Source organism: Lutjanus erythropterus, chromosome 14 (genome assembly GCF_056507025.1).
Source record: "Lutjanus erythropterus isolate fLutEry1 chromosome 14, fLutEry1.hap2, whole genome shotgun sequence".
Lineage (NCBI taxonomy): Eukaryota > Metazoa > Chordata > Actinopteri > Lutjaniformes > Lutjanidae > Lutjanus > Lutjanus erythropterus.
Window position 1 is genome coordinate 877858 of NC_139330.1, and position 19561 is coordinate 897418.

Genomic DNA, 19561 nt, shown 5'->3' on the forward strand with positions numbered 1-19561 from the left:
ATGACATGTCACAAGTAGTTTTATTGAAACTGGCTATTTCAGTGAACAGTGGCAAAATCAAATGAATAAATAATAAACAGGTTTCTTCACCTGGTTCATGAAAAAAATGCTCAGTTGTTCAAATAATAAAATTTAAACATAAATACTGTACCTTTTTTGAAATTAAAGCTCTGTGCACATTTAAATAAAAATATATCTTAAATAAAAATAGCCTATAAAATAAAATAGGCCAATCTTTTTCTGAAATAAATCTATTCATGAGAAAAGTACAATAAACATTTTTTTTAGTTTGACAACAATAAATGGCTTATTGAAATTGAATCCGACTTGTTCCACAGTTGCAACAGGGACCATATCTTTTGCAATGTGATAGGACACCGCTTTCGTTATAGTACACCACTTGTCACTTTTCTTTTCATAAGGCACACTGCGGGAAATGAGGCTTGCAGTGGGCTTTGTTTCGGGGCTGGAGCTTTTTCGGGTTGTGGATGGCTTGCAGCTGGGGCTTCTGCAGCGCGCAGCTTCACACACTCTTCGTACTGCAGTTTTGCCACTGTTTTAGGTGGTGAAAAAGATTTGTAGTGCTTCCACCCCTGGCTGTAACTTGTTTAGCGCATTCCCTACATATAACGTGATTTTGTTGCTCATCTGATACTTTAAAACCAAACCATCTCCAAATTACTGAGCCACTGCTTATTCGTGTACTAACCAATTCCTCCGTCGCGCGCTCTGCAGCCGTTGTTGCTTCCTCCGTGCTTGTTGAAGAGTGCCGGAGTGTCTCTCCCTGCCCCTCTCCCCTCTGTGCACGAAAGAGGAGGGGCGCGCGGAGCAGTGCAGAGAGCTCCGGGTTATCAGCGCAGCAGAGCAAGGATCACAGCGCAAATTTGAACTATATCGATATATACGATATAGTCTAATTCCATATCACATTTAAAAATATATCGATATAATTTTTATATCGATATATCGCCCAGCCCTAGGTGTGTGTTGGTGTGTGTTGGTGTGTGTTGGTGTTGGTGTGTGTTGGTGTGTGTTGGTGTGTGTTGGTGTGTGTTGGTGTTGGTGTGTGTTGGTGTGTGTTGGTGTGTGTTGGTGTTGGTGTGTGTTGGTGTGTGTTGGTGTGTGTTGGTGTGTGTTGGTGTTGGTGTGTGTTGGTGTTGGTGTGTGTTGGTGTGTGTTGGTGTGTGTTGGTGTGTGTTGGTGTGTGTTGGTGTTGGTGTGTGTTGGTGTGTGTTGGTGTGTGTTGGTGTGTGTTGGTGTTGGTGTGTGTTGGTGTTGGTGTGTGTTGGTGTGTGTTGGTGTTGGTGTGTGTTGGTGTGTGTTGGTGTGTGTTGGTGTGTGTTGGTGTGTGTTGGTGTTGGTGTGTGTTGGTGTGTGTTGGTGTGTGTTGGTGTTGGTGTGTGTTGGTGTGTGTTGGTGTGTGTTGGTGTTGGTGTGTGTTGGTGTGTGTTGGTGTGTGTTGGTGTGTGTTGGTGTGTGTTGGTGTTGGTGTGTGTTGGTGTGTGTTGGTGTGTGTTGGTGTGTGTTGGTGTTGGTGTGTGTTGGTGTGTGTTGGTGTGTGTTGGTGTTGGTGTGTGTTGGTGTGTGTTGGTGTGTGTTGGTGTTGGTGTGTGTTGGTGTGTGTTGGTGTGTGTTGGTGTGTGTTGGTGTGTGTTGGTGTGTGTTGGTGTTGGTGTGTGTTGGTGTTGGTGTGTGTTGGTGTGTGTTGGTGTGTGTTGGTTTTGGTTCTAAGGGTTCTGTTCATACATCACTTAGTAAGACCAGGCTGGTGTTTCTTCCGTCTCGCACAGCTGTGCTGCATTCATTGTCACCGTGTTTTTATAGCGTTTGGTTCGGAGGCTCAGCTGACCTTCTGGTAAATGTGTTGTCCAAACTCTGGTCCACAAGCCTCAGTTTGAGCTCCTGCCTGTAGGACGAGTGGATGAGCAGGAGCTCGACTGTAATGAGAAAAGTGAGTTAGAGAGCAGATATATGATGATAATGTACATGAACTGTGGAGAGTTTAATCACATCTGCAGTGATTCACACACGACTGTAATTACAGTGTGACAGTAATGTGGGTCAGCTGCACACACACACACACACACACACACACACACACACACACACACACACACACAACGTACACACTGTCATTTTGTTACATAATTATAGAAAGGAGGAAAACCAGCACTCTTCCACTTTACATCCATACATTTAAACAAGACTTTCTGTTTCTGCTGCAAACACTTTAAATAATGCTGCATTCACAGCCTGTCAGGATGAGTGGGAAAAATGAGAAAATCTCCTGTTTTTATGAGTCCTTTGTTTTTGCAGCGATCTGAACCAAACAATGTAGAACTGTTTTTTTTAGAAAATTATCAAAATTCTCTGATTTCAGCTTTTAAAATGTGAATGATTGAGACAGAGACAAAATACACAAGGACACAAAAACAAACAAAAAAACATAACTCTAAATATGAATAAATGAATAATAAATAATGTACAAAACTCTTCATGGCTCATAAATATTCTTAATAAATTTAACAATGATATTGACTTTATTTTTATATCACGTGTGTCCTGAATGATAAAAAGGTAAAATCTAATAATATTAATAACAAATTCAACCTCAGTGTGATTCCTGCGACAAATTTTAATGATGAATACATAAGAACACACACACACACACACACACACACACACACACACACACACACACACACACACACACTCCTCAGTTAATAGGAGTTCATTAAATCATGTCATGAGACCGTCGGATGTGTGATGAAAACGTCTGTAATGAGAAAAACGACCTTTAACTAAAGTCACAGAGATAATTCACACGAGTAATTAGTTCATGTTAACGTCCAGCTGAACGTTCAGAGACCTGCAGACTGTGAACAGGAAAATAATTTACAGGCGAGGAAAACGTCTTTAATTTCACACTTTGGAAATGAAACTTTTCAAAGATAATAAATAAGAATAATAAATCAGGATTTTGCCTCAGTTTTCATCTGCAGCTGCAGTTACGTCCCCTCCAAACAATATTTCATGTTCTTCATCAGTCGTCTGTCTCTCGGAGGTCACATGTCGTCCACCTCGTCGTCCTGACGCGGTGAAGTGAACCAGTTCATCCCAGTGACAGCAGACGTGCATCCATCAGCATCAATCTGTTTCTGTCAGCGCTCAAATGTCCTTGAACATGTGAACGCCTCGCTGTGAGTCTGCAGACAGACAGACAGACAGACAGACAGACAGACAGACAGAATACATCACAGCAGGTCAGGGAGGTCAAGAGGATGCGACCAGAGGACCCGTCTGTCCCACAGAACTCAACATTATCACAGAGTAACGGTGCATTCAGGAGCACTCGCCAGCACGTTCAGTCCAGCTCTGCTGATAAGTAACTAAATACATTTACCTGACAGTTTTAGTTACTTTACCGCCTCCTTCTTGAGATGTTTGCTTGAATGTTGAATTAATTGTGTGAGTTCTGGGATCGTGAAGTAAATAAGTTGAAGGAACAGGAGCGAGTGAGCGAGGTCTAACATTCCTGTCACGTTTTGTCTGATTTGATTTAAAGTACAGTTTGTTGGCTCTTATCAGGCTGAAGTCGTGATTGTTTACTGTTGAAAACATATTTTATTTCTAGTTTTTGTCCAACAAACGTAGAAACTAAAATCACAGCCTGTTACGTCTTCTTAGTGTTCTGTGAAATAAAGTGTGGCCATGTTTGTATCAAGATCATGATTTTTATTTTCTGATGAATCGTGCAGCCCTGCTCCTCATGAAAACACCTGCAGTCTGTTATCTCTCTGATGAACGGTGTTGGATGGAGTCTGTGAGGAGCAGCAGAGGAGAGGAGACAGACATGGAGGAGTGTGTTTGGATGTGAGGATGGAGACACACTGGTCCTCCTCCTCCTCCTCCTCCTCCTCCTCCTCGTCGGTGGGCGAAGCTGAAGTCCTGAATGTTTTGTGACAGGCGGCGAATCAGCCGTCAGTGAATCTGCTGACACGTCTGTGAGCTCACAGCTAAAAACAAAGTAAAAACACTGACGAGATGGAAAACATTTGGATAATGACGCTCTGCAGGAACATTTGGATTTATGTGTAAATTTGCATTTATACGTCTGTTTATAATGAATATGATTATTCCTCCTGGCACTCTCCTTTCAATCCTCCCACACTTTATGTCCTACTTTATTCTCAAACAGATTAAACTTTATTTATTGGATATAAAATTAAAGGCTGAAGTGTCCACATCACAGAGGAGACAACATGTGCTTCCCATTAAAGGGACAGTACACACTATATTTATTTTCACCACCTTACCTTCCTGTCAAACAGACTTTTCTGAGAGGAAACCACTGATAAATCACACAGATTTCACAAACCAACCAACTCCACTGACAAAAAAATCACAAAAAAATCTGTCAAAATAATCACGAGTGGATATTTTTTGAGACTGTTCAGGCCTGTTAGAAATGGTGCATGTCCCTCATGTCTCATGTGCATGTCTTTTCCGTGGGTTGTGTCAGCGTCTCTTGGACAAACTTTGACTGTTAACACTCTTCAGATGCTTCAAGAAATTCTCACTGAGTCACATTGTGAGTTTTCCTGCTGCAGTCAGATGGACGTGTGTGTCCTTGATGTTTGTTTGTTTGTTTGTTTGTTTTCCTGCTGCATTACCTCCACCGTCTGTCTGTCACAACATGTCCGTCTCCATCACCATCACCGTCACGGCGTCCTTCACAGGTTGGGCGTCTTTCTGCTGACTTGCTGTTTGGAGCTGCGAGCGTTAACAACTTAATGCACATTTAGAGCGACGCGGCCTGGATGTGACTCGTCGTTTCACGGGTCACTGCAGGAGACCAGAAGCATCAGCGTCAGGCTCCAGAATCTGCACGGATACTGATTTCTGATTGGCTGGACGCCACGTTAAAACTGTTTGATGCACAAGGGGTTTGGCTCGACTTTAACCGCATTTGTCACGAACGCTTCTTCCCAAACTCTGTAACCATGGCAACATGCTGAAACCACCCAGAAACGTTTAACTTATAGTTGAAGTGAAGGTAGAGCTGAAAGTATGTGGACGGCTGGTGGAGCATGAAGGAATGAGCCTGTAAGAGGAGGGAGGAGGTCTGAGGCTGAGTTTAAGTTTAAACTTCAGTCTGAGTCTCAGCTGCTCTCACTGACCTCCATCATCTTTAACTGTCTCTTCAAAGACTAGAAGTTTGGGACGCATGATGCTGGATTTTTGATCTTTGACATATTTTCAAACTCATCTTGTCTGATACAAATATCTGCACATATTTTTCCACTCCTGCAGTGGATGATGTGTAATATAATCTTCATCAGTGAGTTTTCATTAGTTTATAATCACCTGAAAATAAGATTTTTTTTTTTTTTTTAAACCTTAGAATGAGTCTTTAAATCCACAGACAGAATCCACCATGTTGCACCGCCATGTTTTTACAGAACCAACCAAACACTGACTGTAGACACAGTCTTTAGTATTTTATGTCTGCAGTTGATTCTCCTGCACACTGGGTTGAGTTAGATGAGGTGTTTGTAATCTGCAAGCTCACCACTAGGCGTCACTAAATCCTGGTCCTTTAGGATTGGTTTGAACCATCAAAGATTAAAATCAAGGTTTGACTTTAATTTATGTTGCACCAAAAGTTTTGGAGCTTAAAATTAAGAAACATTAAAGAGATATTTGTACTGCTGGGGTTTCAGGTGAGCAGGCAGGTTGGCAGCAGGACTGATGAGAGCCACACCCAGACACAGAGAGAGAGAGAGAGAGAGAGAGAGAGGGACGAACAAGGAACCACAAGAAACACAGGGGAGGGGAACCAGCCGACACACGAGGAACTGACTGTGACACTAGGAGACTTGGATTACACCAGACGAGCACAGAGACATTTTATGTTTTTATTCTTGCTGCTATTTTTTATTATTGCTGTTTTTTTATGTTTGTGTTATGTTTTTATGTTTTTTGTCTGATGTCTGACGGGGCTGCAGCCCCAACTAGTGGCGAGTGTCTGCATAACATCTTGGAGACAACACTTAACTGTTATTATGCGTGAATAAAATATTGATAAATAGTTTAATCGACTAGTATTTCCGGTGCTGAGGGTGGCAACATTTAATGTTGTAGTCGTGCACGTTCCTACTCTGCACACTTTACTCTTTGCTCTCTGTTTGGATGGTTCCGTTGCTCAGTGCTACATCACACATTTCATTCCTCTGATTGGTTGCAGGTCTTTCCGATTGCATCCAGAGGCGTGTTGGTCTGCACACGTTAGTACAGCTGTGAGAAAAAATGACCTGAGAGGTTTGACGCCAGGCTAATGTCAGGTTATAACAGCTGTGCTGCACACTGTATGAACACAGTCAGTCACCAGACAGGAGGTGAATCAGCCAGTGATGGTGAAGAACTTCATCATGTTTCTATTAAGACTCCAGTCAGTCAGATAAAAAGTCTGCAACTCTGAAAACACACAGCCTGCTCAGTCTGCACATCACTGCTACTGTCAGAGAATATTTCAACACCATCCTGATAAAAATTACGTAACCAAATGCTTTATCACACTGGAATCACTCTAGTTAGGAAAGTCGGAGTTGAATCATTATGTAATAACTCATAAAATGTAAAAGTATTTGTCCTGCTAACAGTTTAATCATTCTACATAATGAGGTGAAAATATTTTATCTGCAGGTAAACGTGTGATTCATGATGCTCTGCAGGATGTTTGTGTGGATGTATGAGGCAGAGCTGAAGTGTGCTGGTACACCAGGGTCCATTGAGTTTTTCTATATTTTTATCAAAACTGCAGTTTGGCTTCGAGTCAAATAAAACAGGCTGCTCCTCTGACTGACCTCCGTCTCTGATTAGCTGTTCCTGATATTTCTGCTGGCTGCTGGAGTAATTTTATGCCATTAAAAACGTGGCAGCAGTGAGACGGGATGAAGCGATGTGAGCCATGACAGAGATGAGGCCGCTCACAGCTCGGTAATTAGAAGCAGTGATGTACAGGACGTGTGGAGATATTAAGTCTTTCTAAAGGAATTAAGGCTGGTAGCTGGTGATTAATGAGGGAAGGTTTTTCACCGCAGTGAAGGATGATCAGTGTCATCAGTATGAAGGAGTTTTTAATCTCTGCTTATGCTGTCATGTCACCTCAGGTTTACGATCAGTCTCTCAGGCTGCAGGTTTAAAGGTTTAAAACTGAGGGTTTTACTCTGAAAGACACAAAAAAAATCAAGAAAACTGACTGAACTGCTGTTAATTCTCTCCATTATAAGACAACGCTCCAACATCTGCTGTGTGTGTGATAAATATGTAATTAATACATCAGTGTCCTGCTGGAACTAGTTTTGGACACTTTGTAGCTCCAGCAGTGGGAGAAAACACAGTTTTCCAGAGAGATTTTCTCCACAACTGCTGTCAAGATTTCCACGTAGTTTTCAGGTCTCCGTCCTGCTCCTCAGAGGATGAACTCTGCAGATTTTAATGACTTCATCAGCCGTCCTCTGGCCTCATGGCTCATCTGTTTCCTCCCACTCTGGGTAATGAATTATACAGCAATGATTCACAAAACAAGAGAAAGCAAAGGGACGACATCGACAATAAAACAGCAGGGAAATGGAAATTTATACCATGTGCAAATGTGTAAATCTGTCAGGGTGGTTTAAGGAATGCAGTCAGAGTGTTAAGTGATGTTAAGTGTGTCAGTAGCTTCCTGTCAGTGTTTATCCTCCCTGCAGGTTAAAGCTCCAGTTCTGGTAAATCATCTGGATGTTGTTGTCTAACACGTTCAGACTGTAGCTGTAATGAACTGTGCTGCTCTGTGACTGTGGGCTGCACTAACAAAGATTCATTTAATCTAAGACTAGTTCTAATCACAGGTGAGCAAAACCAGTTTTAAAATGACTAAATCCAGATTTAAAATTAAGCAGTTAAAAAATTCAGTTAATAACTAATCTGTGCTCAGTAAATCCAAGTTAACTGATGAAGGCCTAAAAGAAAATGAGTTAAATCAGTGTGTAGATGCTTGTTTATTAAATATACATAAAAATAATCCAGTGCTGTTGAGACCTAGTCAGTATAAACCAGGGAGGAAACTGCTTTGATTCTTTAACAAAACACTACATTGTTAGCAAACAAAAAAAATGTTACAAAAGGTTACACTGTTTCCTAAAAAGTGAACTAAGTTTACATTGTTACTATCAAGTAGAAAAGATGTTTGCTTGATATCTAAAACAAAACAAAATGTTACTTTGTGTACTATCTAGATAAAAAGTGAAGGCGTGTTGTTCAGTAACACCAGGGGGTCCAGGAGGTGGAAAGTCAGGACTGTGACCTGGACGACCCACCTGCAGCATCGTCTCATGTCATTTCCTGTTTTATCCTCCAGGTGGCGATGGTGCCCGAGGCCCCGCACCCTTTCCCCACAGTGGACGTGCCCGACCACGCTCACTACACCATCGGCTCCGTCATCCTCGCCATCGGCATCACCGGCATGGTCGGAAACTTCCTGGTCATCTACGCCTTCTGCAGGTGGGACGGCGTCCTCGTCCACCTCAGTAACAATGGAGTCCTGCAGGGGAAAATATCAGTATTTTAGATTTTTGGATGAACCGTCCCTTTAAAGACACATTATAAAACAATTTTAATCTCATCCAGGGTTTGTAACGATTTCACCATGAATGCATCAGAACTGTCTGCGTGCTGCAGCCCTTTTTAATGTTCATTTTGCCCCTCAGACAGCCTGATTCTGCCTCTCAGGGTTGTTTTTCTGAGCAGTTCTGTTTATTTCATGCACATGAGGACACACACACATGAATTAAAATGTGTTCAACATGTTTTTAGAGCTCAGGGACACAGACGCTGAGTTTTTATGAAACACTGACTGTAAACACAACTTTAGTTTGTTTGTAAGAAACCTCCAGAGGGCAGATTTAACCTGCCTCTGCTCCCCCTGTCACTCCTGGGTTAAATTATTCTGTTTGGACCACAACTTTTATATTTATTATACTTTTATATTTTTCAGTGTATGTGAGGTATTTGTTCAGTTTCAGTCCCACCATCTCTACAAAGTTTCAACATTAGCTCACTGTTGGCTGCAGACTCAAATATTTTATCTTCAAACTGACAGTTGGTCTGCAGGACGACGTGCAGCAGCTGTATAATACTGCTCTTTATTTTCAGGTGTAACGTCACTTCATACTCTGCAGGTCAATGTTTGGTCTTTTTTCTTTTTCTCTTTTCTTTTCTCTTATTTTTCTTTTCTTTTCTTTTCTTTTCTTGATCGTGATTTTCCCCACAGTATGAAAACATTTGAATTATATATTTTATTTTACTGCCTATAATGACGGTAAATCTCACAATCTTGTATAATATTGTTTAAGTATATCTGCAGGCAGAAAACTTTGGTCTGAGTGATTAGCAGACTTTTATTGTGAAGTGAAGAGTGTTTTTCTCATGTTTCCAGCTGCACGTTGGACCGACTGCAGATTATTTACAGCTGAACATAAAGATTTAATTCAGAAAGGATGAAATAAAGACAGAAACAGTCTCAATTTTACAGATTGTTCTCACGCACTTGATGGAAAAAGATAATTACTGCAAGATAGATAAATACAGAGAATCAGCAGAGAGCATCTTCCTGACTAATCCTGTGAAATGATTGTGAAAAATGTTGTTTTGGTTTAGTGTGATCCCCTCCTGGTGGTAAAGATAAGATGATCCCTCATCGTGTTTCTGTCTCAGCTGTGGATTTTAGGTGGACATAATTGGACGGAGGTTTAGTGTCTCACCTGTAAAGACTCTGTTCAAGCTCTCAGACGGAGGTTTAATCTCCTGCTGTGATGGAGCAGGACTTTAATGACTCACAGCTTCATCGACCCCACGCTCACTCCGTCTTTTATTCTCCATCACCGCACACACACACACACAGGACGTCTGTCTGTGAAGGAGGGACGTCTCCTGGACTCTGGACGGAGCTGCAGCACTTAAGACATATCGATCGGAGCATTTATGGGACACGTATTGATCTGTCATTAAAATCAGAGCAGCTCTGTGATGGAGGTTAAATTTAGACCTGAATTAGCTCTGAGTGATTTTTCCATGTCTGCTTGTCTTCGTCCTCTCAGACAGACCTCATGTCTCTCATGTGTCCTGCAGACACCTGAAGAGGACTTCAGCTCTGAGTGAAAATCTGCAGCTTTAAAACAAACAGACTTTACAGCTTTATAAGAATTACATTTTATTGACATTTGAACAAAAATGTTTCAAAAATGTCCCATCAGACCCAAACTTAAAGGGATAGTTCAGATTATTTGAAGCTGGTGAGGACAAGTCAGCAGTACAGGTTATAATCAGCTTTAGGAAGTAACAGATTACATGTAACAGGATTACAAATATGTCAACTGTCTCCCATCAGGTCCAAACACTGAAGTCATCAGTGATGTTTCAGACATTCACTGTCCTGTCTGTCAAATCACATCAGACTCTTCTCGTGTGTGTGTGTGTGTGTGTGTGTGTGTGTGTGCGTGTGTGTGTGTTGCAGGAGTCGCAGCCTGCGGACGCCGGCCAACATGTTCATCATCAACTTGGCGATCACAGACCTGCTGATGTGTGTCACGCAGACGCCCATCTTCTTCACCACCAGCATGCACAAGAGGTGGATCTTTGGAGAGAAAGGTGCAGACGGACAAATGTGTCTCTTGATTTATCATCATTAGACTAGAAAACAAAATGTGCAAAATGTAGCTTTTATAAACTACTGTTACATTACTAAACTGTTACTCAAGTAAAAGTACTGGTGTTAGTTACTTTAAACCTTCAGTCTCAGTTACTTCTGATTACTTAACCAACTTTTCCAGACTTTTTTAACGGGCTAATAATTGATTAATGAACTAATTTCTAATCATTTGTATGATACAGAATGCACTTTTTTCAGTTTGTTATTTTTTGTTTTAAGTTTCCTTTTTCAACAAACGGCTCCTGCAGACAAAATGATGTCAAATGATGAAAGGTTCTCAGCTATGATTTTAAAAGTAACTAAGTAGATTACATGGTGTAATGAATACTTAAAGTACAGACTCAGAAAAGTACAAATACGCCCCCACTGTAAATAAATATAACTGTACCGTTTTCCCTCTCTGTGCGTTTAGGTTGCGAGCTGTACGCATTCTGCGGTGCTCTCTTTGGGATCTGCTCCATGATCACGCTGACGGTGATCGCCGTCGATCGTTACTTCGTCATCACGCGGCCGCTGACCTCCATCGGCGTGTTGTCGAGGAAACGGGCCCTCCTCATCCTCATGGCGGCCTGGGCCTACTCACTGGGCTGGAGCCTGCCGCCGTTCTTCGGCTGGAGTGAGAACACACACACGTACACAAACACCAATATACACACACGCAGATGTCATCATTTTAAATGTCGCTCCAATCTGTTTCCTGTTTCCTGTTTCCTGTTTCCTGTCCTCAGATCTGCTCTGTGTTGGTCCATAAAATATCAGAAAATGTTGAAAAATTAATCCTGTCATTGAAAAATAGATCAACTGTTTGGACCTATTTTTCAACTAGTGATCAATCTGGCAATAATTTTTCCAATAATCGATAAGTTGTCTGATCCATAAAATGTCAGAAAATATTCACATTTAAGAAGCTGAAATCAGAGAATTTCAGTCGAGTTGAGCGCAGAGCAGATCTGAGGAAACAGGAGAGGTTAGCCGGGTCCTTCACTTACTCAACTGTTATTGGAGCGCAGAGGGGAAAGGGGGCGGAGCTTATGAAGGGTCAATCAATCATGATATTGACTTGAGATGATATCACCTACACAAATCTGTACTGTACTGAACAATCTGCTCTGTGTTTACCCTCCAAATCTCATTTATTATCAGTTCAGTTCAAGTTCACTCCCTCACACACACACACACACACACACACACACACACACACACACACACCTGGTTTTGATTCTCCTCAGCAGATCGTATCTCCCCTCAACATTTTTATATAAATTATAATGTATGGAAACAGAATCGCTCCATAAATCTCTGGTGGATAATCTTTGCTCTGATATCAATAATCAATCATCGTGTGCATGTTGTTCTCTGTGATGTATGTGTCTGTGTTCTCTGGTTTTCATCAGAACATCATGTTCTCATGAGGATGAAGTGAATGAAAATATTTATTCAGGAGTGTGTGAGTTAAAGTGTTCAGGTCTGATGAAGGATAAAGTCTCATAAACAGACTTTAATTTGAATAAAGTTTTATTAATATTCAGGATCTTTGAATTTTAATTTCCTCTGGACGACTTTCTTTTTGTCCAAACAGACAAATCAGATTTGTTTTTTTTTTTTAAATCCGCTCTGTTTTTGTGTGAAGTGATCAGATCAGGTCAGTGCGTGCAGACATCACCAGCCGATGTGCAGCGTGGGTCGCCATGGTAACGCTGTAAGCATCAGTAACCGTGCACCGGTGACCCGACTCTCTAATGGAGATCCATCATCTCATCCTCCAACCAGTCACACAGTCCAGTCTGCAGGAATCTGACGACGTGAAGAAGCACGATGGGACGTTAAAACTCTCTCTGTCTCTGTCTGTCTCTCGTCCATCAGGCGCCTACGTCCCGGAGGGTCTGCTGACTTCCTGTACGTGGGACTACATGACCTTCACCCCGTCGGTGCGAGCGTACACCATGCTGCTCTTCATCTTCGTCTTCTTCCTGCCGCTCTTCATCATCATCTACTGCTACGTCTTTATCTTCCGCGCCATCCGCTCCACCAACCAGTCAGTCTGAGTGTGTGTGTGTGTGTGTGTGTGTCCGTGTGTGTGTTATTTCTGTTCTGGTGCTCTGTGTGAGGCTGCAAAGTTTCAACAAAACAATAGCTGGATTCATAAAAGTTTATTTTATTAATTTTTTTATGTTAAAGCTGCTACAAAGAGCTCTAATATTGTGTTGACTGTGGAGCCCCCTGTGGAGAATAGCGGTACTGTTTCCACCAAAATAACCTCAAAATATAACGGCAAAAACAAAATGACCCAAATAAAAAACAAAGTAACTTTGCCTGAGAAAATGTAACACAGACTCTTCTGCTCAAAGTAAAACAAAAGTAAAATTTAAAAATAAAGGGATAAAAATAAAGAAATTACATTATTTAAAAAAAAATTATTGATATTGAAGTAATTTACATGCAATATATATATATATGTATATACATAAATAAATACATATAAATAAATGAAACAATTAAATGTGAAAGCAAATGAAAATTTTGATAATTATTTTTATATTTTATTTGTCATAATATTTCCATATTGCGTATCACAGATTAATTCTTTTTATGACTGTACAGTGTTAAACCCCAAAGTCTCCAATAACATAAATACAGGTCAAAGCAATGTCCTCACAGGTAAAGTTCTGTATTACAGGTGTGTGTGTGTGTTACAGGACTACAGGTGTGTGTGTGTGTGTGTTTGCAGGGCGGTGGGGAAGGTAAACGGCAGCGTCCACAGTCACGGCAGCGGTCGGGACTCGATGAAGAACTTCCACCGGCTGCAGAACGAGTGGAAGATGGCGAAGATCGCTCTGATCGTCATCCTGCTCTACGTCATCTCCTGGTCGCCATATTCCAGCGTCGCCCTCACCGCCTTCGCAGGGTAAAACAAACCACCGTCACCTGTAACAGAAACAAAACCAAACCTACAAACACCAAATTCAAATACTGAGGCCTCAGCTGCAGTTCCTCTAACGACCACTAGATGCTCCAGAGGAACTCTTTACTGAAGTGGACAGAAAAGTCCCAAACATGAAAATGTGTAGATATTAAGGGTTTAAAAGGAGGATGTTTCACAGAGTCACTCTGTCAGTCACCTGTCAGGGTTTTGGGGTATTTTAATATTTGTTATTTGTTAGTTTTATTCAGTTTGTTTCCAGCCTAAAGGTCGGGCTCCTTACTAAGGATCACCAGATCTTGAGATCGCTCACTGTTCATTATCCTTTTCATATTGGAGTAACAAAGTACAATATGTTCTTATATTTTATAACTTTTCTCTCGATAATTCTTACTAGATGACACCTGCTGTTCACTCTGCAGCAGAGAATCATGGGAGTTTGACCTCGTCGCTCTGTGCTGCAGCTGCCGAAGTGTTTTCTGTCTCCTCATTCTGTGTTTGTCCGTTTTTACTGCTGCAGGTACGCTGACATGTTGACTCCCTACATGAACTCTGTTCCTGCCGTCATCGCCAAAGCTTCAGCCATCCACAACCCCATCATCTACGCCATCACACACCCCAAATACAGGTAACACACACACACGCACACACACACACCTTTTTAAAGGTGTTACTGCAGGATAGAATGTGTGTTAGTCTGAGTCTGTATGAAACGTTAGTCTGAAGTGAAGCTGCCTCCTGTTTTCATCCTGCTGACGTGACAGCAGCTCAGTGAACCGTCACACTGTCTGATTGATCCAATCAGAGAAAGCACCGCCGCCGCCGCCACAGCCGCAGCAAGTCAGCTGAACAAACCGTCGCTCAATTAACCTGAATGTGAACTGGACTGAACGGAATCAAACACACACACGATGGTTTGATGCAGGACACCTGACCTCCACTGTTCAGACATTTTAAATCTGCAGGATGAAAGAACTCGTCTTACGTAACAGTTTTTATACAACACCGTCACGTAACATCAAGACGGAGGAAAAATAGAGATCTGACCGTGAAAATACAGACCGAGAGTTTCCAACTCTCCAGCCATAAACTCACCACAGATACTCAGACTCGTCCCCAAACTCACCTCTTCTGTTGAGTCGTGACCTTTAACCAGTGAAGGCCAAGGGCTTGTGGGAAATCGTGTTTGTTGAAAGCCTCTGAAAAAGCAAAACACTGAATAAAAATGCAATTTTTTTTTAGCTCAGAACCTTTTCAACTTTTCAAGAGGCTGCAGCAAAGTTAGAGTGAAGATCCTGAATGGACTGAATTAAGCTCTAAAGTTAAGTAAGTAAATTTTGGCAAATGAAAAATTAGCACAGTGTGAATAAAATGCACTGTGTTCTCAGTAAACTCACCAAAAAGGCTCAGAATTACAAAAACTAACAAAAAAAAATCTGCACCAAAGAAGCAGAATGCTTTTAGACCGGTGAAGTTCTGGTTAATGTTTCACACCAGCTGGAGTCAAACTGTCTCTGTGTCTCTGTCTCCGTCTCTGTCCAGGTTAGCATTAGCTAAGTACATCCCGTGTCTCGGCGTCCTGCTCTGCGTCCATCAGCGCGACCTGCGCTCATCCAGCAGCAGCTTCGTATCGACGCGTCGCTCCACCGTGACCAGCCAGACCTCTGACATCAGCAGCCAGTTCAGACGGCACAGCAACGGGAAGTCCCGCCTCTCCTCCGCCTCCGACAGCGAATCGGTAAGCTCCGATCCTGTAGAGCTGTGATGTCATGTCCAGAGATGTAAAACGCTAAAGCGGGCATGTGCACGTGCGTGTCTGCAGGGTCTGACGGACACCGAGGCCGATCTGTCCAGTATGGGCTCCAAACCCGCCAGCCGCCAGGTCTCCTGTGACATCAGCAGAGACACCGCCGAGCTGCCCGACTTCAAACCATCGTCCAGCTTCAAGTCCAAGATGAAGAGTCACGACTCAGGAATCTTTGAAAAGGTGAGCAGCTCACCTGTCCATCCAATCATTCAGCACAGGCCTGGACTGTCCAGGTGTTAATGTTTACAGAATTTGAAGCTCTGTGATTGGATGTTTTATACTGAAATGCACCTTGGGAGTTGTAGTTGACTTATTTCCTTCAGTTTGGACGTCCACCAGTCCACTAATGACACCAGTTGGCAGCTGAGTCCAGTTAGCTTAGCTTAAGTTACGGTCAGGTAGTTGGTCTTCTGCACCTTAATCACCGTTTGTCTTGATCCATGAGATCACATCGAGGTTTTAAAATGGTCGACCTTCAGACAGCAGGAGGAGCAGCTGGAGACGGATTAAACAGCACAGAGAGATGCCTGCTCGCTTTCTACCCTTCGTGCAGATTATTAACGTTACTTTCAGGAGTCAGAGGGATTGTGGGTCGTTTCAGAGGTCGGCTGTGAAGCTGTTTGGTGGAAGCAGATCTAAAAACAGAAACATCGTTTTTCATGTTAATCTGCAGCTCCGTGTCTTTTGTGCTCTTTAATCGGCTCAGTGCTCCTCTCAGAAAATCCTCCTTTTCATCTGAATCATTGACTCAAACCTGTAGAATATTTTTTTTAATTCAGGGTAATTGATTAGAGATAAGTTGGTTTCCTGCCTGATGCTGAAGTCGGTTAAAATCTAATTTAACAGTACTGACGTGGAGGACTCCATCATGGCTGCTGCTGCAGGTTCATCAGGATGCTTTTCACAGGGTGACATTTATTCATTGGTTTTTCTTACAGACCTCTTATGACACTGATGTCTCCACAACTGGAGTCAGTGAACGCAACAGCATCCCAAATGTGAGTACAGTCCAACTGTTCCAGCTCCGAATGTTGAATGACCCAATATTTTTTGGTTCACTCTGCAAAGGCAGAATACAGGAACTTCTACATAAGGTCAAAGGTCAGGTCAGAGGTCAGGATTAATGTGTAGAAACAATAACCTGATATGAAGATACGAAACTGACATATATCCAATTATCTGCCTCGACAACAAGAAAACTTTAAAGTTCTCAGCTCTGCTCTCTGAGAAGTTCCTGCCTTTTTCCTTTTCGTGGTGCAGAATTGATGACACATTAGAGAGTGTAAGAATCGCTTCAAGTCCAATAATAATACTAATAAATGAAAATTAAAATATAAGAAAAAAAAGAAAAGCTATTAATTTCAATATAATTGTTTTGTAAAATCCACAGGGAGAAACTGGGAGGGGCTAAAGAGCCGCATGTGGCGCATGTTTAATGCTCCCGATCTGCAAAAATACATACAATCTCAAATCAAAATAATTAAGTTAATTATGTAAATAAAATGATGCGATGATAATAATACTGAATTTTCGTGTCTGACAGGATGTTGCAGACGGACACGTGACGAGAGGCGCGCTGGGTCGAATCCCGAGCATCGTCATCACCTCTGAGTCCAGCCCCTTTCTTCCTGTCGGACGGAAAGGTTCAGGCACCTCCCGCTCCAAGACGGGAAACAACAACAACAACAACAACAACAACAACACGAGGGCGGGGTCTGGATAAAGAGCCCCGCCCCTCCTCTCACTGCCGATCACCTGCAGACACCTGACTGAGCGGCTTCGCGCCCAGTCATGTATTTTTTTTTTAGAGATGTAGAGTTCAAACACACAGACGAGAGCTCACCTGATGCTCACCTGATGCTGATGTTGCCATGGAAACCACAGACTGGGACCAGAGTCAGGTGATTTATTATATAACAGTACAGTTATGTATCATACTGACTCAAACAGAGTATTTAGTGACATTTTTCTCTTTTAAAATGCTGTGAAAAATTGGTTAGGGCAAAAAAAAAAAATCCACTTAAACACTTTTATTGGTTTATTTAACCTTTAAATTAGTGTTTCCCAAAACAATTAATTGATTATTAAATTAAATGACAATGACTTTGACTCATTTTTAAATAAGAAAAAGCCAAAATTCTCTAGAGCACATGGACGTATGTCGGTGCGCTTCATCTGTTTTCACATGTTTGGACCTATTTTCATTATTTTTCATTATTTCATTTCATCACGGACCAAACAATTAATCGATTAGTGGAAAAATTATTGCCAGATTGGTCCCTAGTTGAAAAATAGGTCCAAACATGTGAGGAGAGCTGCGATCATGCAAAGTGAAAACACCAGACATTTAATACATAAATGTTCTTTATTAGAACCAAACAAGTTTTGATGAACCTGATGTCTAGATGGATGCAAACCGAGGTGTTAAAGGTTTTTAAAAAACGCCTCTTCTTCTTGTATTTTTCCTCTGACGGGTGAACGTCCCTGAGCCCTTTTAATATTAATATTAATAAACGATGACCGTGCGGACACTTTTGTTTTGCAGCGTGACATGTTGTGTGATTTTTCTACAGACCCCGTGGTTTCCTGTTTGTGTTCTCGCTGTCTGTTGCTTTAGATTTATATTTAGATTTTTTTTTCTGTGTTTTTCTGGCTCAGTCATCTGCAGAGTCATGTGACAGGCGATGGAAGGTTTTCTGGTTGTAAACTGAGATATTAAACTCCCAAACTCAAAGCCTGACTTTTAATTTGAAAAACTAAACGTCCTCCAATTGACCGTTAGCTAAAGCCCTCTACAAAACTAAAAATACATGCGCTAACATACACAAAAGAAGAAAAAATGACTTATAAAATGTTTATCGCACATTAAAAAGTTAGCATATCTGACTGACTAGCTCACTACCTACAGTTGTGTCGTTGACATTAGCTAAGAAGCAAAATGATTCATCTTTAATTAATATTAATATATTAATATTTAATCCTTTTTCTCTTTAAACTTCACTCATTCTTAAGAATTAGCCAATGCTAATGGTGTTAACTTCTGTTTTAACAGCAGTGTTAGTTAGCTAACAGTACCATTAGCTACCGTTAGCTAGTTAGTAAGTAAACCACTGTTAGAGATGGAAAACTGAATATTAGCACATTCTGATGGATATTTCTTTCAGAAAATGAATGCTAAAAAAGTAATTAGAGTGTTGGTATTAATAATTTTTTAATTTTTATTTTATTTATTTTTATTTTTTTGGTAAGACATGATTTGTCCTAATTCTCAAGAATGGGTGATTTTTTTTTTATTTTTCAGATTTAATTCTCTCAAATTCTCTTTCAAATCATAAAACCAAATTTGCCTCCATGTATACCAAACTATAACTAAATATTACTGACAATATACTAAATAATACCTGAATATTACAGCAAAAATATGGAATCCATCCACCTGTCTGCTCACCTGTTCGCTCTGCAGTGAAAAACAGAAACAGTTAACAGACAGGAAACTTTGTCTACTAAATTTTGCTTTTCTAGAAGTTAACTACCAGATTCAAGAACTGACATAAAATTCTTAAAGAAACTGCAATATTTTGGAAAATCCTGTTTTGATGCACTTTCGATGGAGCTATGCTGGCAGTTCCATCTACTTATGCGATATGAATTTTGGATAATATCTGGGTATGATGACGATCAGTAGGATTTTCCAAAATGACTAAAATGTTTCTTTGAATGAATTCCTCTTCATCTCAGTGAATTATGAAGCCCTGAGGCCTGCGAAAGCACTTTTATTATTAAGAAACAAGATATTTTAAATGTTTTTAAAGGTTTCCCTGCGTTCTGGTGTTGTTCAGTTTGTGTTTTTCTTTCTGTTCATGTTTCTTTCTTTGTTTTTCATGACTGAATATTTAACGTGTATATTTTGTTGAAGGGCAGTGTTGTGGTAAATGTGATTGTGATGTTGGTGCTGTTAGTACGGGTCGTGAAAAGGGACATAATTGTTGATTGTAACGCAGCGCTGAATAAGCTGATCTTATTTGTACATTCCCCGAAAGCTGATTTGAATGTTTCTGTAAAATAACACAAATGTTTTCTG

The 19561-nt window shown here is 41.1% G+C and overlaps 1 protein-coding gene across 1 annotated transcript in view; it reads left to right on the forward strand.

The window, feature by feature from the left end:
- The window catches only part of LOC146314983 (melanopsin-A-like), a 34338-nt gene extending 16769 nt beyond the window's left edge, over positions 1-17569 (forward strand). The window contains exons 2-11 of the mRNA XM_084735240.1: positions 8405-8547; positions 10559-10692; positions 11166-11369; positions 12617-12788; positions 13482-13658; positions 14194-14301; positions 15216-15411; positions 15496-15660; positions 16419-16478; positions 17024-17569. Coding sequence (XP_084591366.1) covers positions 8405-8547; positions 10559-10692; positions 11166-11369; positions 12617-12788; positions 13482-13658; positions 14194-14301; positions 15216-15411; positions 15496-15660; positions 16419-16478; positions 17024-17203 — 1539 coding nt within the window. The 3' untranslated portion in view covers positions 17204-17569. The remainder of the gene's footprint in view (positions 1-8404; positions 8548-10558; positions 10693-11165; positions 11370-12616; positions 12789-13481; positions 13659-14193; positions 14302-15215; positions 15412-15495; positions 15661-16418; positions 16479-17023) is intronic.
- Positions 17570-19561: the final 1992 nt, after the last annotated feature.